Below are 22,091 nucleotides of genomic sequence, written 5' to 3' on the forward strand. Positions count from 1 at the left end.
CATGGTGGATGTGCAGAGTTCGGAATGGCCTGTTGGCGCTGGAAGCCTGGCACAGGTGGCTTCTGGGGTCAGGCACGGCTCAGCCTTGCTGATGCTGGGTCTCCTTGGGAGGGAGAGAATCTGCCTGTCTCCATCTCAGTCCTTCATCCTCCTTCTGGGCTCCCAGCCCCACCTCCTTTCTCTGTCACATGTCACCAGCCCTGGACCATCTAAAAAGATGGCTCTTGCTTACACTTCTCTATGTTTCCACTTCTGCGATCACATTTAGCCCCCACCATGACTGTGAAGCAGGCAAGCACTCATTCTTCCATTCATTCCACAGACATGGTGAGCGGTGAGCATGCTTGGTGCCGACAGACCCTTTTCTAACTGTGAGCACGTAGAGCCCAAGGCTTTGCGTCCTCAACAAGCCAAGTGAGGCAGGGCAAAAGTGACCTCCCTGTGATGGGGAGGGGACCAGAGAGGGGACCTGGATGCCAGCACCGCTGGGTGCAGCTGCTGCCCAGTGCCCTTTCGCACACGACTCCATGCTGGTGCCCAGGAAGCCTGACCTGTGCTGCAGTCTACACAGAGGCCTCTGCTGGGGCTGGGCCATGAAAGCCAAGTTTTTTCTTTGGTTTTGGGAGTGACAGCAGCTGAAATGGTAGAGTGGAGGATATTTCTAATACCTCTCCATTCTTGGCTGGAGAGCCTGACTACCCCAGGAATGGGGGGGCCCTGGTCCCTTAAAGTCGTTTTCATGTTCTCTGCCCTGTGGGTTTCCGTGGATCCAGGTCCACGATTGGGAGGCTCAACTGCAGGCGGCGAGTGTGTGTCTAGCTGAGTGCTGGAGGCCAGCGCCCCAGAAAGGAGCTTGACTTTGGTTGCAGCTACTGGTAGTGAGAGGGTTAACAGTTGGCCACCGGCCCTCAGCCCTGAGCCCTCAGCCTGCCTGAGTCCGAGGGCAGCCCTGGGTGGAAGGCTGCAGCAGGTGAGGCTGGGAGGAGTCTCGAGGTCCAGGCTGCTCTCCGCTCACTGCCCAAGATCATTAATAACCAAGAACTGGAAAGATAATTAAAAGCCAAATGTGGAGCTGAGCCTGCTGCTGGCTGGCTCTGAGGAGGGGCCAATCCTGCTCCTGGGGCCAGGCTCTTGGCCGCCTTGTTCCTTCTCCAGGAATGTGTTTTGGGAAGAAGTGAGCCCTGTGGGAAGTGGGGGCAGGAAGGACACCTCCTGCAGGTTCAGAGCTGGCTTGATCTGGCTTCCCAGCCTCCTGCTCAGAGCGGTGATGCCCCTGCCCCTCTGCGGGAGGACCAAGCAAGGGTCCTGCTCTATCAAGGGGGAGGGCAGAAAGCCTGGCAGGGGAGGAGGAAGCCGACCGTGTCGGAGAGGCCATAGATGTTCAATCATCATAAACAAGGGCCTGACGGTGCAGCAAAGACCACGCTGAATGCACCCAGACACCAGACACCCAGGTGGGCGGGACACAGGGAGAGAGACGCCCTTGGTCACCAGTCTCAGCAGTAGGAAATTCTTACTGTCAAGCTCCTGTTCCCTCCTGCTGCTGCCGTAGCTGTGTTTTCTCGTCTGTCTTTACTGAGCGGCTCATGGTGCGCACCACTGGCAGACAGGTGTGTGTTGGGGAGGGGGTGCAGAGCTTAGAAATGCGTGGGCATGATGTCCTCAGCCAGCACACGCAGGCTTCAGTCCTGAATCCAGAACTCTCCAGCCTAGCCTCAGTCTGGTTCTTTGAAAGGGGACGGCTGTCCTTAAGCTTCCTGGGGGGTTGGGGAACCAGAGACCAACCCCTCCCCAAAGCCCTCTAGACCCCAAATTCAGGTCTATTTCTTGTATCCAAACTGTTAGCAGGCAGTTCCTACAAGAAGACACTGGACTTAGCAGGAGGCCAGGAAACCAATCAGGTGCCTGCGGACCTCAATCAGGGGTCTTCAGTGAGTCTGGGGGTCTGTGGCTATAAGTGCAGTTACGGCTGGTGAGTGACGAGGGCGCCGGGCATCAGCACATACCGGCTTTATTGAGCACTATTGTGCCAGGCACTGAGCTAAGGATTTTAGTTCCCACAGTCGGTCAGTGATGCAGGAGCTTTTATCCCCAAGTTACGAACGACGGAGGAGGGAGCATGGAGGCTCGCTGCTGTGAGGGGCAGGTCCCACTTGTCAGTCCACACTCTTAATCTCCAGGTTATGCCAAGGGCCACTGGGAAAGGACTCAGCACCGTGCCTGGCTCACACCAGGGGCTCAGTATATGTTACTTCTCCCTTTCTCCCACGGACACACTGAGCCCCAGGCCCTGGGGAGAAGGGATCGCAAAGCTCCCTCCTGCAGCCCCGGATCTTGGTTTAAGAAGAGCCAGCTTAGCAGTGGCCATCAGCATGGCCTGATCTGGCGTCAGCCCTGCTCGGGAATCTGGCCCCTGGACAGGCGTAGGCTCATCCTTGCACTTGCCTACGGCAACACAGCCCTGGAGCCCGGCAGCGCCGGGCTCTACCCCTCAGGCTGGTTTCCCGTGAGGTGGGGGCAGCCCCTGTCCTCCCCACCACTCTGACTTTAGTCTCTGCCTGTTGCCGAGGCTGCTCCCAGCCCCCATGTGGTGAGAACAGCTGTGTGGCTAAGGGCCTGGTGAGGTGCCCGCTGCCCACCTTCCACCACTCAGCAGTGCCTTCCCGCCCGTCACCTGCCATCTGCCCATCCATAAGCCTGCAGCCGCCTCTCTGGCCTCAGGTGAGGGAACAGGCAGGAGCTGCTGGCACGATGGCACCAGGCTCCAGTGCTCTGGCGGGGAATGAGGGGGAGAATGCTGCCTCCCACCTTGACCTGGCCTGCCCTCGGGTCTGGCCTGGGGCAGTGTGGGCAGATGACGTCAGGCGGAGGCTGCAGAGTTCATGTTCTCCTCCATAGTGACACTTGGACCTGGGCCAGGCTGGGCAGGCATCCTCTTCTGCCCTCCCCTCCACGCACCCTGGGGGTCCATCTATAAAATGGAAACCATGACCGGACTGCCCACCTCACAGAGCCAATGGAAAAACTCAGCCAAATGTGCTTGATGCAAGTGGTGAGCAAGCATTACCTGGGGAATGCTAGCTGTCGGAGTCCTCTCCCCCTTGCCCCAAGCCCCCTGGCTATCAGCAGTAGAGAGGAAGGTGGCCCCATCTGACCTCTAACAGAACAGATAGCAGGTGAACACTGAGGAGCAAAGGAACCCAGGCAGTGGCAGTGGTGAGGGCCCTGGCCTGTCATCAGTGATGTGGTCACTTCGGGCCAATTCCCTCCAGGACTGGGGCTGCCCAGCTTGGAGGAGGGGAATGCAGCCACCCGACTCCACTGCTGTGTGGCTCCAGATTGCTACATAAATCAACCTGGGCTTTATGATGCTAATAAATTCGAGACCAAGATTTGGTTTGGAGCCTGGGGTGGCGGGATGATTTAATTTGCTTTGTCCTTAAGCAAGATGGAACGTAATTGGAGAATGGTAAGTACAGATGTTTTAACTGAGTTTTCAGCAAACAGCCGGGCACTCAAGGGAGGGTCTGAGCCACAGGGGGCTGGGCCACCGTGGAGCCCTCCCTGCTCTGCTCACCCCAGGGCAGGGCCTCCTGGAAAGAAGCCACCATGGCAGATGGGGAAGGGGCATCTATTTTTCACGTGGATGGAAAATAACAATACGCGGAGACAAGCTGTGAGAACCGAAGACGTGCGACAACAGAAAGAAAGCAGATCATGGCCGATTGTGACACGGGATTCTCAGAGGCTGGGGCTGCTAGGGGCCAAGTAGAGGTGGTGCTGCCTGCGGACTCCCCCATGTTCCTGAAAGTCCCACGTTCCTCTCCCTCCTCCCGAGACCACCGTGGGCCCCAGGAGACCCACCATCGTCCCTCTGTCCAGAGTATGAAGATGTGAGACGCAGGGGGAGGTTCTGGAGGTTCCCTAAGGAGGGCTGAGCAAGGCACTGAAATCAAAAGAGGGAGGGGTAGGGGCCTGAGACCCCACCCCAGAGACGCCCAGGGCTGGGGGCACACCAGGGAGGGTCAGAAAGGACCCCCAGGTCCTGAAGTAGAAGGCACATTGAAAATAGAGTTCGTTAGAGTCACCTGCGTTTCTGAGGAAGGCTGGCCCAGCGGGTGCATGCATGATTGTGAGGGGGAGGGAACCTCGGAGGAGCGGTGAGGTGGCTGAGATCCTGGCCCTCCTTCCATGAGAATGGTGGCCAGCGTCCCACCTCACCCATGGCACCCAAGGGACATGGAGAGCGTGCATACCGAGCACCCACAGCCCGGCTCGAAAGGGAGCCACCTGTAGTGTTGGAGTGGGAGCAGGGGCAGGGAGCAGGCCTGACCTCCCACAGGGCGGGAACCATGGAGCCCACTCACCAGTACATGCCCAGGGCGCTGCCCAGCCACTGCGGGGGCGGGTGGGGGTAGCTCCTCTCTAGTGGCCCTTGTACGCTGCCCTCCGCACTGACGGGGGCCCGAGCACCCCAGCGGGGCAGTCAGGAGAGCAGAGGGTCCCTTTCAGGGGTCACAAGCTCTGGGCTTTAAACCGAGTGCACGGACTGCTGTGCCCCGACAGAAGGGCTGCTCCGAGTTATGACAGGCTCAGGAGCCCAGCGCAGGACCTGGCGCCCACAGCCAGGGTCCTCACAGCTCCGGTCTGAGGACCCTGGGGCCGATTAGCACTTCCTATTCTTGTCATCAGGGCTGGCCAGGTGCCCCCAGGAGTGCCACTTGGCGACTGTGATCTGACAAGAAGGTGGGCTCTGCTTGCCACTGGCAGGCCCAGTGGGGAGGGTCAGAGCCTGGCGCTGGCCCTGAGGAGGATGCTGCTCCTAGTGGAGCAGATGAGGACATGGGAGGGGGTTTGGAGGGGGGGCGAGGGGGACACGGTGACTGGTATAAATAGTGGCAGTGCCAGCACTGCATCTCCACTGTGCGGGGGAGGAGCCCACCCCCGGTGATGGGGGTGGTGGGATGTGTGTACAAAGGGGGTCGATTCCAGTAACCAGTCCCGGAATCTGAGAGCAGCCCTGTGCCCAGGTTGTGTGGCTTGACTGGTCAGGGGCAGCCTTAGGCAGGAGGGCCTGGGAGGAGGCCACCTAGGACAAATCTGTGGAATCGTCCGCTGTGCGGAATCCTGGGTCGGGGGAAGATCCCCAGCTGGAGATATGGAAGGTCCCCTCCAAGAGCCCTGGCCTTGCCTGCCCCGTGGATACCTGGAAGGCAACTGGATCTTGGCTCTGCAGGCGGAGAGATGGGGTTGGGGCTGGCTTGGGGCCCCCATCCCTCTTGTTACCAGACACATTCTGCCATCAGACCTTGGTCTCACTGAGAACGATGTTGGCGGTGACGAAGAAGAAGCAGGAGAAAGCCCAGAGCAGCACGAAGCCCACCCAGAAGGCGTGTCGGAAAGGGGACCTGTGCTTGTTGACAGTCCCGTAGCCAAAGGCCAGCTGGGTGTCCTTGCGGCAGAGGTATACCAGGAAGGCAGGGATGATGTATTGGATGCCCGTGCCAGCATAGGCCCCTGTGATTCCCACCAGGGACTCCAGGTCATGGGTGCAGAAGGCCACCAGCACAGGTGGCACCAGGGTGATGGTGGGGAACACCACGCGGTCCACCACCCAGGGGTACATGCCCCCCTCACGGTGGAAAAGTGTCTTCCAGTTGTTGCGGAGGGTCACGGCGATGATGGGGAAGTTGGTGCTGATGGTGAAGACGGGGAAGAGGCCCAGGAAGAAGCGCACAGTGGCCAGGCCCACAACGTCGCAGCGTGCAAAGTTGAGGGTGTACATGTCCATGAGGCTGTCGCCACGGAAGCAGAAGATGGCGGTGAAAGAGAGGAGACCGTAGAAGGCCAGGATCAGCACATAGTCCAGGAAGACCAGGCGTGTGAGGTGGCGCTTGGAGGAGATGGGTGTGATGAGGGATGGCAGGGAGTGCTGGCACATGAAGGAGTAGACGCACACCCCGAACAGGTTCCGGACCCCAGAGAAGTCAGCTAGGGGTGGGTGCCCCTCCGCATGACCATATCCGATGCGGACCAGGGCCAGCACGATCATGATGGCGAAAGCTGGAACACAAGAGGGGGGTCAGCCACCGGAGGAGGAAACAGAGCCCCGTGAAAAAGAAGCGATAAATTCATGTAACCCCGATGGCCACATTCTGGGACAGGTCAGCAGTGGCTGCTGACCTTATGGATGTCATGTGTCCCCTTTCTGTGTCCTGTCACACCCGCTACAGCAGAGAAGGGAATGTATCTTTTGGTGGTGGGGGGGCTGGGCATGACAAGAGGTCTGGGCTGGGGTGATGAGCAGGGTGGCACCACACTGTCTCCTCGGAGGAGTGCAGAGTCCTGGCCAGGCCCTGACAAGCTCCCTTATCAGCCCCCAGGGGCTGTCTTGGGGGCTCTGACACCTTCCTGGCAGGGAGCATGCCCAGGTTAGGACTCGTGTTTGCCTGGTTTAAAGAATGTATGCCTGGGGAGCTGGGGGGAGTGGAGGGGTAGGGGACACAGAGCATTTGGGGGGAAGGTGTCCTCCTGGGCCAAGGGCATCTGCTAGAGACACCTGAGGGAAACAGGAAAGCGTGCTGGCAGCCTGAGCAGAGGCAGGTGCCCGGGGGCCTGCACCAGGCAGGAAGGGGCCTGTGGTCACCTGAGGGAAGAAACAGCACCAAAGACCAATGCTGGGGAGAGCTGAGATGCTGGCACCAGGCCTGGAGGCAAATGGCACACGGCTCTGTTCTCCTGGTGGTACAGGTAGGGGACAGGGAGCGACTCTGACCTAGGTCTGCTGCAGAAGTGGAAGGGGACCTGACTCGAATCGTTCAGAGTAGACAGGCTGGTTGCACCTGGGAGCCTCTAAAATGGCCCTCCTGCAGGGCTTACACCTGGCCAGGCTCACCAGGCAGCGCCCCAGGTCTTAAGCTCCCTGAAGACAGATGTACTTCTAGATCCAGCTGACTCTCTCGGCGCCTCTCTGGCTTCTGGCATAGATCATTCACATCACCAGGAACTGCCACCACCAGCCACTCAACACACACAGGGACCACTGGTGTCCCTGTCTCCAGTTTTGGAGTTCACAAACCCTTGCTGCCTCAGTTCAGACCCGACCTGACAGCCCCCTGGCCTGTGCCCTGATCCCTCAAGTAAAGCCCAGGCTGACACCTGACGTCTTGGCGAGTGACACGGGTCAGGGGGAAGCAGCATGGGCTGGAAGGGCCGGCTGCCAGCTGTGCAGCTCCGGCCTGCCGGCCCATCAGAGGCTCCGGGCTCCTCTCTGGGTGGGAGGCTGGGGTCTCCTCACTGTCCCTTTCAGGCCATGTCATACTCCCTGGCTCCCTGGAAAGAAGAGGCCTTTCTCCTGGGACTCACAGAAAGCCAAACCAATGTCTTCCCACAATGACACTGGGTAGTGGGATTGATGGAAACATCATCTATTACTTTTAATCAGAGCTGCCTGACACTGTCGGGGACAGGGGAGGAGGAGGGGAGCGAGGGAACAGCCTGTGAAAATTGCCAATAAAGGAGATGATTTGTTTCTGGCTCTCTCCGCCTCCTCCTGTCCCTGCCGCTCCTGACTCCGAGGGCCCCATGCTCTCGCCGCTCCAGGGACATCACAAATCTTGCCAGCTCTGGTCAGTCAAGGGGAAAGTGGCGACCCAGTTCCTCCCCTGAGGTCTGAGACCGGAGCTGCCTTTGGCTAAACCCTCTGCGGGGAGGGCAGGTTGTGAGGGGACAGCTCGTGGGGCCTCCCTGCTCCCTTGGGATGCTCGGGACCCCGAGGTCTGGCTCATCAGATTTCCGGGGGTGAGTGCAGGAGGGGTGTGCAGGGCAGAGATGTGTGTGGAAGAACCGTTCCACAGGAAGTGTGCCGGGGCAAGATGTGAGGGAGAGGGGACCCAGGGGAAAGGCTGGACGGGGTGGAGGGGCCGTCCCCCACGTGCCAGGGAGTCTGTCCTGGGCCAGAAAGGGTTACGAAGCAGAGCTGAACGGGTGGGGTGGCCACAGCTGGCAGACTCGGGGCCCTGGGGCTGCCTGGTGATTAGCTATTCAAGAGGCTGCAGCTGACAGTTCCGCCACCACAGGTAGAGCACCAGGGTCAGGGCGAAGGGGACAGCCACTCTAAGGCGAGATTCAAATCCTGCCATGCCACTACCACCTCGGGCTGTCACCTCACGACCTGGTGCTACCCCTGGCCCCGGCCAAGGCCAGCATGGACTCGGAAAGAGGCAAGTGGAGAAATTCTCTTTGTTGCTCAGCCTCAGCCTCCGGGCCCCGGGTCTGGGGAGCATGCAAGAAGGCAGGAGGAAGTCGGCTGTCGGACAGGACTGCCTCCTGACCTCTGCTCTCTGCAGCCCGGATGCTGCCCGTGCTTCCCTGCCTGGCCTCCTCCTCAGCCCTAAACCTCCAAGAGGCTGTAAGAGACGCAGGCAGAAACTGGCTTGCTGACTTCAAGGCGAGCCGTCTGGACAGCCCCGATGGGGGGCTTTGCTTATTGTAAATAGACCAATTTATGGGGCCTGCCCTGTGGCGTAGTGGCTGGGTTCACGTGCTCCGCTTTGGCGGCCTGGGGTTTGCAGGTCCGGATCCTGGGTGTTGACCTAGCACTGCTCATCAAGCATGCTGTGGTGGTGTCCCACATAAAACAGAGGAAGACTAGCATAGACGTTAGCTCAGCGACAATCTTCCTCACACATAAACCCCCAAGAAACCAAAACCAATTTATGAAGCAGGTTTCCAAAGACATGTGACTGATTTTTTAAAGCACGCATGCACAACCTGCACCCCCCTCCAAAATGCACACCTACTAATAGGGTCCTCCAGAGTCTTGAGAGCTGCATCTTTATGTCAGTGATGACACGGGACATTTTCTAGAACTTTTAGGATGGCCTTCAACGCCAGGGCTACGGGTGATAAAATTTCTCTCACAGTTTTCCAGCTATAATGAGTTTTACCACATAATGCTACTACCTGGCTTAGTCAGCCACCTTGTTCCTTAATCAAACAGGTCTATTTCCAAAAGGCAGACCCATCCTCAAGACTGCATGTTCGCTCCTGTCCAGGAATTAAGGTGCCAGAGGCTCTTGGGAGGCGATTCTAGGAGTGTTAAAAAGCGGCTGCTCAGTGGGGTTGCAGCTCCCCAGGAGCCCCAGTTAACCTCCAGGGGAAGTGCGAGCCGTGGGGGCCCTTCAGCTTCCCCAGCCGCTGAGAGGCCAAGGGCGGGCAGGCGGGTGCTGAACTATGTTCTCCTCAGTGGAGGGAAAGGAAAATGTTCCGGCCTGGTCTCCAAGTTGGCCAGTTCAAAAGAGACCAGTGACGCCTAAACGCTGTGCTGCAAGGGAGGGGTAGAGAGGGACAGAAGGATGGAAGCAGGAGGGCCTGGTGCTGACCTTGAGAGGCCCTGGGACCACACTTCTTTGCCCTGGGCCCCACCCTCCCCTGGATGCTAGAGGAACAGAGTTCAGCAGCCATCTCCTAGATTGATCGCCCCATCCCTGGGAGATAGCTGCTCCAAAAACTCGTTAGGTCTGACAATAAATCAAGATGAAATAAAGATGACAGGCTGTGAGCGACAGACACTGCCAGGAAGCACACTGGAGAGCAGGACTCAGTGCACACACTGATGGCCAGGGCTCACGGGGCCACCACTGACAGCTCGTGCACACCTGGCTGAAGCTGCGTGGGAGGTGGGGACGGACAAGGAGGCGGACAGGGCTGTGAGCGCCCCCCAACATCTCGGTGACCAGGGCCTGCTGTCCCCCAAGGGGAGGGCAGGCCATGCTCAGAGAGCTCACGTGATGGATGAGGGCCGCAGTCCACATCCACCTGCATTCTGCACCAGAAGTCACGCTTCAAAGGGTGAGGATGCAGCGAGTTGCCAGGAAGGACTCTGTGGCAGGGGAAAGAGGTGAGGGCCTGATACGTGTCCTGTGAGGAGGGGCTGTGGGGCCTTGAAGGCACAGCTGCAACTCCCGAGGTGGGACAGGAGACTTTTCTTTTAATATCTGAAGTAAGTGCTCACGTAAAAACAATTGTACCTGTTTTGTGTAACTCATAGGCTCAAACAGGATCATTCATTCATTCATTTAACAAAGATATACTGAGTGCCCACTGCATGCCAGCACTATTCCAGGCACCTGGGGATAGTGCACTGAGTAAAGAGACACAGTCCCTGTCCTTCGGGAGCCCACAGTCCAGGGGGCCAACAGGTGGAAGTTACAGGACACACATTACAACAAGAACGGGTTAATAGCCACATTAGCTGCAGGGGTAGATAGTGAGATCCCTGTCGTGGGAAGTGTCCAAGGCCAAGGGGAGAAGACCACCTGGGGGTCACAGGGGGAATCAGGCATCAGGACCCGATTTGGAAGAACCTGTTGGGCTCCCGCTCTGCAAGCCTGTGGCTGCCATGATTCCTCACGGTGCGGGAGAGGAGGAGCTTGACGCAGGGCCCGGGAAACCGACAGCCAGAGCATGACTCAGTCTCCAGGCCCGTGACTCACCTGCAGAGGTGTGCTACCTACACACAGATTTGTTCTGACAGCTGCTCTGAGTTCTATCAGCCGGCCTCACCACATCGATTCACCTTGAGCCTGCTCCCTACTCTCCCACACGTCCGACTCCTCCAGAGGGCACGAGACAGGCAAGTCCTTATCTCGGTACAGATCCTGAGCTGTGATCGGATAGCTTAGACAAGACACCTCCCTTCCCTTTCTGAGCAGGTCAGGTTAAAAGTAAAATGTGCACCAGGGATGCCCTGCCCACCTGAGGGCCTGGCCCTCAGGACCCGGACGGCTCACATCCCTCCAGCTGAGGCATGTCCAGTTAAGGGCGTCAGGACGGGCCAGGGAAAGGTCAGTGGGTTCAGGTCAATATCAGCTTTCTGTACAGGATGTCAGCAAACTCAAGTGCGGCGGTCAAAGTAATACTTTATATCAAGATGCATTCTCACAACACTTAACCAGCCATCCATCAGGCTCTTAAAGCTGTCAGGAGAGAAATGCCGCTTCCAGAGAGGGCCTCCCACCCCTCCTTTCCTCTGCTGCCAACAAGAGCCAGACAAGCAGTCCTGGCCAGGAGCCATTTTGCCTCATGGTCTTCCTCCTTTGCAAAAGGTAGGACAGATGAGCCCACACCCTTCTGAACTCCTGCCAAAGTGCAAAGGTGGTCCCAACTGAGAAGGGGATAAGAGTGAGAAAACACACAAAACCCCAAATATGGCCGTGCTCAGCCTCTCCTGGTTCCTCCCCTCCTGATCTCCCCACTCTCCCAGACCCCTCACCCTGGGGCCTCACTGGCCGGATGAAGCCACAGATGAGACCTCACAGGGGTTGGAGTTGACTTGCTCTTGGGGCTGAGTGGGGAATGAGCAGGAGTCTGAGGTTGGGGCCCGGGGCTCTGATGCTCACTTGTGGAGAGTCCAACCAGCAGCCCTCGTTTACCTCTCTTGGGTCTCTGGGTAGAGGCAGAAATCAGAGCTGTCAGCAGCCAGTTCCATCCTCCATGTGATGAAACCCACCGCTGGATAAGCACACATGTGCTGGCCTGTGCTTGGGGTGTGGAGTGGGAGAAGCTCCTTCCTCCAAGGCATCACAGCAAGCAGCCGAAGGCACCACCTTGGCCTCTGAGCCAGGGTGAGGCTCTCACCAACGCTCAGAGTGGGGGTGAGGCCTGGGCAGGGCTCTGCTTTCCTTACAGAATTCTGGGGTCTGCCTGGGGCTCACATGAGCTGGGCCGCCTGCCCAGGCACCACTGGAGTTGGGGACCACAGGCCAAAGCTCTCTCAGCCTGCAGGAGGGCCAGGCAGAGCTCTCTCCCAGGAGCCCCCTGCCTCCATCCCATTAATCTCTCAACTATGAATGTGTGATGATGGGACCTGGAATACCTTATGTTGGTTTTCTCATTTTGCTCATTGTCCATCAGTGGCTTTGGGATTACGCAAGGGATTCTTCTGGGCATGTGTGAATGCTTCCCAGGCTCGCCCAGCAGGGCTCTTGGGCTCTGAGAGATAAGCACTGGTAAGTATTTACGGCTGTGCCGTCCACCACAGCGGCCATGAGCCACATGTGGCCACTGAGCACTTGAACGTGGCTGGTTCAAACTGAGATGTGCTAAAGTGTCACACCCACTGGATTTCAAAGACTCAGTGTGAAGAAGGAATGTGAAATAGCTCCTTCATCATTTTTTCATATTGACTACACGTTGGACGGACATTTTTGTCATATTAGGTTGAATAAATATATTATTAAAATTAATTAAATTTTGATAGATGGCTACCACAAAATTAAAAATTCCCCTGTTGGCTCACATTTTATTTTGATCTGGCAACATGGGTTTACTGTGACCATGTGCTCTGCGGGGGGTATGTGGCCACGTGTGTATCTGTGAAGTGCCTGACCTGTTGGGAACTTGAAGGATCCCTGCCTCCTGCCCCAACCTCAGCCCAGATCTCTACCTCTAATCCCCAGTCACCTGCTTGACGTGCACTGAGACACTGAAGACCCAGAGCTGAGGTGTGATGCTGCATTAGTCCTTCTTAAAAAGCTAAAGGACAAGTAGGCTCCAAGTCCCCCTGGGCCACGGCCACCGGGGTGGACTGCACTGGCTGGGCCTGGGGCTCCTTTGGAAGTGGCCTGCGGTCCTGGGTCACCAAGTCAGCGGGACATCTTGATATAGGCTCGAGCTTGAACAGACCTTCACAGCAACCCCAGAGCGCTCTGCCCAATGGCCTGTGTCCCCAAGGCCCTGACTCCAGAGTGACTTGTGTCCTCTGCATATGCTTGAAGGGTAAGGAATACAGTTGTCATGGAGGAGGAGCGGGACACGTCCACTAAGACCAGACTGCACACACATCCCTCGTCCTGAGTTCCTAGTGCCTGAGGAGCACACAAATATGCGGCGTGACAATCCGAAGAGCCAAGAGTTAAGCCAACGGACTCCTCAAAGCGGTGCTGTGGGGCCATGCGTTAGCAGCCCCAGGCCCTTCCCACAAGCCAGCCACTGCACCAGCCTTGCTTTGGCAGGCCTGCCTCCTGGAGAGCTGCCCCCTCAATTCTCTGACCTCCGAACCTGGCCCCAGATGCCCTGCAGCTGTGGTAGGCTCCAGCCTGGGCCACCCCAAAGGCCTTGCTGCTCCCCTAGCCCTGTGAGCAGCTGTGGCTCTGCCATGTGCAGGGCAGAGGCCATCCGTCAAGGCGGCTGTCAGGAGGATGGCGCTCCCTTCTCCAAGCAGAGAATCAACATGCCAGGGCTAATGATAACGAATGGCCGGGGTGTGCCCATCCCCAGCTTGGGCACTGGCACTCCGGGCGGGGAGCTGGATCCGGGGGAGGACTTGGCACCAGCTTCCTCCTTCACCGCCGCACTGCTCTCAGACGGCACTGGGGCACCGACGTGTCTCTCCTTAGGCTGGGTCATCAGACTTGGCCGGGGCTCCTGGAGATTCAGGAGCTCTAGGAGGAGCTGAGGGCCTAACACTGGCCTGAGCTGAGAACCACTGAAGACCAGGCAGTTTCTCGGCCTAAAAGCAGAAGCAGGTGACTGAGCAATTGTTCCTTAAAGCGCAGGACCAACTGCAGACGGAGAGCCATTGGGCTCAGAAGACCCGCAGGGCCATCAGGCTGGGGCGTGAGTGGAAGCTCCACCACCTTGGAAACAGCAGGGGGAGGGACACAGGGAAGGGGAGAGGCTGCTCCTCTTCTAAAAGAGCTCGAGTCCTCCACTTACGCTGGGTGTCACTCCTGATTCTGCCACTTAACGGTGTAATCTTGGGGCGGTCACCTAATGTCTCAGCGCCTCCCTTCTGTCACCTTTAGAAATGGAGAGGCTCGTGGGGGGCAAGGAGGATGGCATAAGATGGTACAGTAAAGCACTTGGGCCGACCAGGCCCACGTCATTTGCTCAAAAACGTGTAAGCCACTTTTATCATCGCAGAAACCTTTCCCAGCCTGAAAGCCCAGGTCCTGGGCAGGCAGGAAAACCTGTCAATCTCCAGGTCTCACCTAATTCTCCTTTTGCTCCAAGGAGGGTGACCCCTCCTTCCCCTGCCGGGTCGAGCTGCAGTCATGACCCTTCCCAGGAAAGACCCTGCTCTGAGCATCTCAGGCCCAGGTGTCAGCTAATCCTTATCCCCTGCTCTGAGCATCTCTGGCCCAGGTGTCAGCTAATCCTTAGGGCTCTGCGGGGTGCAAGGAGGACCCTGGACAGGCTGCTCACACCTGCTCTGTGAACCAGGGCCACACCCTCTTGCTCCATCTAAGGCCACAGACAGCCAAGCTGGCCCCATCACCCTGTCACCTGGGGGACTCTGGGTATGTGCTGTCTCTGTACGGGGCTGAGAGAGACTGAAAAGGAACTTTGTTTGAATTCTCTGGGGCTCGTGCTGGTCTGTCCATCCTTGGTTGTCACCTTCCCACCTGGGCACAGGCTGTGGGTTGGGGTGGGGGCACCCTTCATACCCCGAGAAGACAGGACATGCTCGGTCTCTGGCCGAGGGGAGCTCCCTTTGGGAAAAATGAGAAGCTCTCTGCCGGACATGCTCGTCTCCAAGCGCTTCTGGGCCTGGGTCAGGTTTTGATCTCAGGCCAGTGAGACAGTCTGTGATCGCTGCACTTGCCCGTAATCACTCACAAACCACTTGGGTTTCTGCTGACGGGAGGGAATTTAAAGCCGATCTGACTACCTTCCCATGCTGGGTCAGCCTCTGTGGTTTCTGGGGATTCTAGCTCTGTCACTGTTGTAGACAGTGTTGTCATTGTCATCATTACGGAGACAGAAGAGAAGAATGTTTAAATAATCAACTTATACAACCGAGGTTCTGCTCTGTGGCTAGACTATTTATTCCGAAGGACTCAGAGCAGAGCCTTCTCCTTTCCAAGTGTGTCAGGAGGAAGAGGTCATTGGTAAAGGGTGGGTATTTAAGAACGAAATCAGGACTTCTGGCTTTTTCGTTCTTCAACTTTCCACACCCTCAAGGCATGGCAAGTGGTGCCTGGGAGGACAGGGTCTCAATTTTTCATTCTTCAGCTGTCAGAGCAAGCTCAGTTTGTAATCACTGGGAAAGTGGAGCCGAGGGGCCTCTGGCTGCTGGCTGACTAACCTCTTCCCGGAGACTGGAAACACAGCACTTCAGCCCCGTCGCCCTTCCTGGAGGCCGCCAGCCCTTTCCTCTCGTGGACTGAACTGCTCCCCCCACAATTGATACGGTGAAGTCCTGACCCCTGATGTGACTGTATTTGGGGACATAGCCTATAAAGAGGCAATAAAGGTTAAAAGAGGTCCTAAGGGTGGGCTCTAATCTGATGGGACCGATGTTCTTACAAGAAGAGGAAGAGATACCAGAGCTCACTCTCCTTGCACGCACAGAGGAGAGGTCATGTGAGGACACAGCGAGAAGGTGGGTGTCCATGACACAGGAAGAGAGGCCTCACCAGAAACCAACCCTGCTTGGACCTCGATCTTGGGCTTCTAGCCTCCAGAACTCTGAGAAAATAAATTTCTATTTTTTAAGCCACCTACATTGTGGCATATTGTTATGGTAGCCTGAGCTAAAACATCTCTTAAGGAGAGCAGAGAGAAAGCAGGATGGAGAGAAAGAGCAGGGAGGATGAGGAGAGGCAGTACCATGACAAGAGCTTCTGGACTCCCCTGGTCTGAACATAAATTCCGGCTCCAGGGTTGCTGTGGGCCACATCAGCTCTGCAGACGTAAATGGCTGCCTGACTGTGCTGCAAGGCTGAGGTTTGCCCAGGCCTGTGTGAAGCCCAGTTCTGTGCAGAGGCACACCTGTAACCATTGTCGTTCAGATACCTCGCCCCACTGACCATGAGCTACCTGGGTCTTATGTCCCTTGCCTTGCTGGCGTCCAGGCAGCTGGCCCTCCAACCTCCTGGGTGGAGCAGGAGTCCCTGTCCAACGGCTGGGTCAGCACATGTCTCAGCTACATGCAGAGCAGAGCTTCTGGCATCAAAGGCTGCTGAGAGGAGCTGTGCAGCCAAGAGAGCAAAGGCCTCCACCCGGGGCCCAGCAGGGCACTCAGGTCAGGCCCGCTGCTAACGAAAGGGATGACTGCACAGCAGGGCCTGGCTCCTCAGCAAACTTTAATTAAGTGTCCACGTTAAGAGCCTTAAGACAGAAACCCCAGGATCTTCTCCTATAAACTGACCTCTGCATCTGCAGAGGGAACTTTGAGAAAACCAAGAATAAAATTAAGACCAAACTGAAACCTACAAAAAGGTTTTCCGGGATCCCTTCCACTGGCTATGTAACGAGGGAAAGCTGGACACATAACGGCCAGGAGGGCCCCGGACAACGACCGAGAGAAGAGGGGGCAGCGAGCACAGGGCTGCCGACAACAGGGCAAGGTGGTGCTGACGGGCGAAGGCTGGCTGGCTGCTCTGGAGGGGCCCGAGGTGCTACGTTTGTTTTGGAAGGGGGTCCTTCCTGGCCCTCCGAGAAGCACTAGTTGGTGAGGGGAAAGCAGTGAGTGGCTGTGAAGGAATTCACACACCAAGCTGGGACGTCGAGCCAACAGAATGTAGGGAACAGATGGCCCAGACGTGGAAGACCCCTGGCTGCTGCTGCTGACAGATCAGAGCAGTCCCACCAAGGGGCACTCAACTGAGACCAGTCACGGATCTGCAGGGGTCAGCCGAGGGGCCACAGATAATTCTGGGGACAGGTGAAACCAGGGAGCCCTTATGTTCCCAGGTGATGGTCTCCTCCTGGGGACCTTCTGCTTCTTGGGCCACCACCGCTGAGCCCCACCTCTCCCTGCTGGCTCAGTCTGGAAGACAAATCTGGGGCACTTGCCGGGGGGAGGTGGGGAAAGCAGGGCCGAGAAACTTCATGATGCAGGCTCGAGTTTATCCACAAACACTTGGAGAGGACGGTGCCTGACCCACTTTGAGGGGAGCACAGAGACGGCAATAATGTGCGTGGTGGCTGCTCTGAATACACAATCAGAGGGAAGGGAGCCCTGTGGGTCCTCAACAACCCAGACTGAGGAGGGCTGCCGCATTCCAGAGCAGCCTTTATTAGAAAGAATTGGTTTTTTAATAACACCAAATGGGGTGCCCTCAGCTGAGCCAGCTGTTCGTGCTCCCAAGTGGGAGGCGTCTGCCGGGGCAAGTTGGCAATGGGGGTGAAGTAATGATGCTGCCATGGCCCCTTCCAGCCTGAGAGCTCCCTGCCAGGTGTCCCAGGTGGGAGCAGTCTATAGTCATCGGTTTAGCGGCTTAGGGCTCGGACTCTGAAGCCACAGCTGCTGGGCCTGTGGGCACGAAGGATGGCACTTTTGGCTGCATCTCTCCTAAGTGTCCCTGGTCTACTGACGGCTGAGAGAGAGAGCTAGGAGCTAAAGAGAAAGCCCCCGGCCTCTCTGTGAGGTGGGTCTGTGGCTCACTCCTCTCGGGCTCAAGCTTCCTGGAAGGCGGTGAGGGTGGAGGCTGGGGGGCTGTACCGGAGACCAGTGCTGGGGTGGGGCTAGAGGGGGCTGCCAACCACTGATGCTTCAAGATCTCACCGAGGGACACCTGGTGCCACAGTTCTTTCTGGAGGTGGCTTGTGCCACGTCCCTGATCTCCTGGCCAGCCCCAAGGGAGGCTCACTCTGAGGCCACTCCTGTGATGTATCGGTCGACAGAGATGATCATGGTGGGGATGCACGTTGTGGCTGATATCTGAATGCCGACCCGGTGCCAGGCACTGTGCTAACAGCACTTTCTGCATGATCCCATTTTATCTCACGGCTGCTCCATGAAGGGAGTCCTGCCTTTGCCACTGCCGGACAAGGAACCTGGCTGGGGCAGGCTTGGCCTGTCGGTGCACCCTGGGAGCAGACACTACTGGACCTGCACTGGAGGGAACAACAGGAGAACGTAGGATGGTGTGAACAGCCAGCAGATGTAGCACCTGGACCAGAGCCGAAGCCATGGGCTCTGGAGCCTGTGGCTGATCTGAAGCAGCTGCCCAGGGGCGAGTGGCTGGACGGCACAGGGAGCCGGTCAGGAAGTCTGCGAAGGCCTGAAGAACAGTCTCACCTGCCAGGACGGCAGCTGGAGACTGTCGTCACACATGTGAATTTAGAGGCATTTTGCAATCCGGGTCTCCCAAACCGACAAGCCTGGTCTCCCCAGAACTTATTTGGGGAGCAAAAGAAATGAATCAGTGTTGGCACCTGTCATACATGTTCTGACATTTTCCTGGACAAGCGGCTATTTGCAAATGCCATCCAATCCTTTAAATCCCAGTCTGGCGGCACAAGGGGCTTCTGGGACTAATGAACTGGAGGAGGGCACAGCGAAGCCCCCGAGGACCCGGCCTAGAGGCTTCTCAGCTCGTCTGAGCTGCGGGCCCTGCTCGGGGCGGGTTCCAGCAATCCTCCTCGGCCTCATTTCAACAGATGGCAGAACAAATTCCTAATTAAGCACAAGAAAGTTTCCGGCTCAGCACGTTTATTTATGATTTTCCGGTCCCTTTGGTGCTCATTCTTCCCTTTTGTCTTCCTAGAACCCAAGCCAGCTTATCGCCACCCCGAGCTCCCCCGCTGGGCTCGCTTGGACCGTGTGGGCCCTAATCTGGGGAGAGGGGAGGGCAGCATGCGCGGGAGCGTGGGGAGGGGTAAGGGCCACGGGGACGCGGCCGCACAGCTGCTTTTCGGAAGCAAAACGAAAAGTGAGTTCGTTGCAAACTGACAACTTTGTGCAGACTTGAGAGGACAAATGGGGTTTTGGTGCTCACTGCCTTTGGAGGAGTTCTAGAGAAATCATTTGGGGTCAGCTTGGGACAGAGAAGAGACCCCCTTGGATGGCCTGCAAATGTCCAGTGGGCAGACCTCGGTCCTTCCCCAGGCCCCTGATACTGGTGATACTTGGTGGCTCCTGGGGACCCCATAATCTCCGTTCCCTTCCTCCCTCCTGGGGCCATGCTGTTGCCTGGGGTCAGGATGAGGGCAACACCTTCCCCTAGATCCATGAAGAAAAATGCCCGGGTGGCCCCACTGCCCCAGGCAGGGAACTGAAACCTCGGCTAGGCTACAGAGTTTACTTTACTGGGCAATTTCTCTTTCACTTGTGAGGGCTTTGTGTCATAGAGAGATTTACTTCTCAAGCCCAGAGTTCTGAGTCTTTTAGGGAGAAAAATGACCGCCTGGGCTGTCACCAGTGTCACACAGTGGCACTCTGGATGAAAGGCTGGTGGGGAGGGTACCGCCATTTGATTATCTCCCAGATCAAAGGGAGAAAAGAGGCAAATGATTTGCAGAGGCAATGATGACAAGACAACAATGTCACCACCAAACACGAGTGTGGATGACCTTCACGGGCTGGTCTCCACCTCCCGCCCTCGCTGATGCTGGGCACCTCTCTCAAGGCAACCGCTGCCTTGCTCAGCTGCACCAAGGAGCTGCCTCCAGGTGGGGGACCTGGATGATGCCCACTGCAGTCCCTGGGGCTAATTAGCAGCCGCCTTGCTGCCCTATGGGAGGAGGAGAGGCAGAATGTGATCACGAGGGGCTAGGGCAGCCTGCCGCCATGGGAAAGAGCAGAGGATTTTCTAAAGCAACCGAGCCGCCGATTCCAGTTCATTCAGGTGGGGGGGGGACTCCAACAGCAGAATGGAAAGGGGCAAGGGCTGTTCCGAGGCCCCTGGGCCCTGCTGGGCTGGAAGCTCAGGGCCTCCTCTGCAGGTGGGAGCTGAGTCTGCCCCGGGTCTGGGGGCGCCTCGTATGCTGTACCAAGGCAATCGCTCCTTACTGACTGTCACCTCCTCCTCTCCCTTACAGTCTCCTCCCTTTCAATGAACGTATTGCTCAGCAGACACAGACAGGACTTCGTCACACTAAACAGGCACCAGCGTGCTACGGAAGCTACTAAGTGTCATTATCCAGCGGCCATCCCCTCGTGGGGTGACGTAGGAATCCATCATGCCAGCTAAAGCACGGGCGTCCCCTCGCCCCTCCCCACCCTGCTCCTGCCCTCCCTGTGAGGGAAAGGGAACAGGAACCAGCCCCTTCTCACTGTTGATGCAGTAGGCCAAGGACAGCCAATCCCGAGCAGGGCAGGGGCCAGACTTCAGGACTTTGGGACCCGGCTGCAGAGAGCGGCGGAGCTGGGACGACAGAGTTGGCCAGGGAAGTGAGGAAGAAGAATATTTTTCTCCAAATACTGCTTTACTGGGAAAACTCCTTCTGAGGATCACTAGGTCTTCCAAGCGCTTATAAGCAGGAGAATGTCGGACGCCCCATGATTCTGATCCTCGATGATCCCAACGTTTGGAAACAATCCCCCCGGCACCCAAGGAGGCCCCATTCCAATAGCCTATCCTTGGAGCTAGGCGATCCTCACGTTCTATGATGAAGTCTCATTTTTTTTCCCAGGTAGTCACGTTAATTGTACCCAGGGCCTGAGAGTTTGTGAATGAAATCTGGGAAGAGCACCCTGTAGGTGAGCATAGGATCAGACCAACCGAATGGGGAAGACAAGGAATCCTGCCCCATCCAGGTACAGGACACGGGTCCTCCCACCCCTCGTCTCAGCTGGATGGTGAAGGACAGGCTCATCAAGTTTCAGAGGCCCCAAAGCTCACACACCAGACAACTAAGTCCTGCTCATTTTCTTGCAAGGAAGGACCCAGAATGGGAAGAAGTTATAAGCTGGCAAGTTTGGCTCAAGACAAGTCAGAACTTTCTAGCACTGACAAACATCCCTCCGAGTGGGAGCCTTCCCCAGCTATGAGCTCCTGGGCTGAAGGCCACCCCATCCACATGCTGCAGAGCCTGCCCCTGCAGGGCCGGGGGCTGGGCTGCGTGACTGCCACGGTCCCTTCCAACTGAAGATGCCAGGACTCCCGTGATGTGGTGGCTCCTTACACCAGGATCTTGTAAGCCCGAGTGCAGGGAACCAGGGGACTAGAGGTGCCAGAAGCACCAGAAATCACGTGGATGGGAAAGTGTCCCGAGCTCGGTGATCTAGCGCTGAGTGCTAGCATGGAATGAGGAGCAGCACGCACCCCGAGTTCCGAGTGGGGCGGAATGCGGAAGGAAAGGGAACTGGGGAGCAGGGTCAGGAAGGAGGAGTCATAACCTCGGGTCCCTGTGGGACCTGTGCCAAGGGCAGGTGAAGTCCTGGGGAGCACCCGTGGGGGGACCTGGAGGCTGAGCAGACCCACTGTGCCAGGTCCCTCAACCATAACAGCAACAGAGCTCTTTGCTTTTAGACCAAAACAAGCGTACAATTGATCCCAGAGCGTGTGCCAGCTTTCAGGGGTGGCAGGGACCCCACCCCCTCCTGTCCTGGGTCAAGGAGTGTCAGCAGCCAGGCCTTTCTGGGTGGGATGCTGTGGTGGAATGCAGGAGGTCCTTCCAAACTCCCCGAGGAGAGTGGTGCTCTTGCTTAGTGGGGTGTTAGTCATTAGAAAGCATTGTGGATGGGGTGCCTTTCCATATCCTGGTGGCCAGGGACACAGAGGTGGCTGCCATGGCCTGCGGGGTTTTATGCACAGTGTAACCATGAGAAGGCAGAGTGGTGCTGCCCGTGTGCCCTGAAGGGGGAAGAGCCTGGCCCAGGCCCTCAGGAGCCCAGACCCAACCTGTGCACTGGTGGGGATCCAGCACAGGTGTGTGAAAAAGGCTGGCTCCAGAATCAGCAGTCCCGGGCCTAGCCCCATACTAGGTCCATCCATACTATGTGACCTCAAAGTTACTTATCGTTTTCAATACTAATTTCCCCACTGGTAAAAAGGCAGGCAGAGCACCTGCCTCCTCATACGGCTGTCTCAGGGAAAGTTAAGGAAGGGACGAGGGAAGAAAGGGCAGAGACGCCAGATGTTTCCTAGACTCACCGATCCATCTCATCAGGGAGGTCAGGATCTGCAGGTACTTGGTCTTCTGGACGTCAAAGAAGGTGAAGGGTCCGAGAAGGAGAGTGAAGACAGCCTGGGTGATGAAAACAAGAGTGAGGGGGTGCAGAGGCCGGGGCGCACGCAGCACACTGTGTGTGGGGAGGACACACGGTTCACGCAGTCCCTGCCCATGGCTGGTCCTAACCCAGGTGTGTATCTGGACCGGTGGAGGCTCCCAGGAGTCAAACAGCATCACTGGGC

At 57.3% G+C, this 22,091-nt stretch overlaps 1 protein-coding gene across 2 annotated transcripts in view; it reads right to left on the minus strand.

The window, feature by feature from the left end:
- Positions 1-3,392: 3,392 nt before the first annotated feature.
- The window catches only part of TMEM104 (transmembrane protein 104), a 58,626-nt gene continuing 39,927 nt past the window's right edge, over positions 3,393-22,091 (minus strand). For both annotated transcript variants that reach the window (XM_070560044.1, XM_070560043.1), the window contains exons 9-10: positions 21,831-21,924; positions 3,393-6,063 (exon numbers count right to left, since the gene is read on the minus strand). In XM_070560044.1, the coding sequence (XP_070416145.1) occupies positions 5,303-6,063; positions 21,831-21,924 (855 nt within the window). In that variant the 3' untranslated portion in view covers positions 3,393-5,302. The remainder of the gene's footprint in view (positions 6,064-21,830; positions 21,925-22,091) is intronic.

The sequence above is a fragment of the Equus przewalskii genome, chromosome 10 (genome assembly GCF_037783145.1).
Source record: "Equus przewalskii isolate Varuska chromosome 10, EquPr2, whole genome shotgun sequence".
Taxonomy (NCBI): Eukaryota; Metazoa; Chordata; class Mammalia; order Perissodactyla; family Equidae; genus Equus; species Equus przewalskii.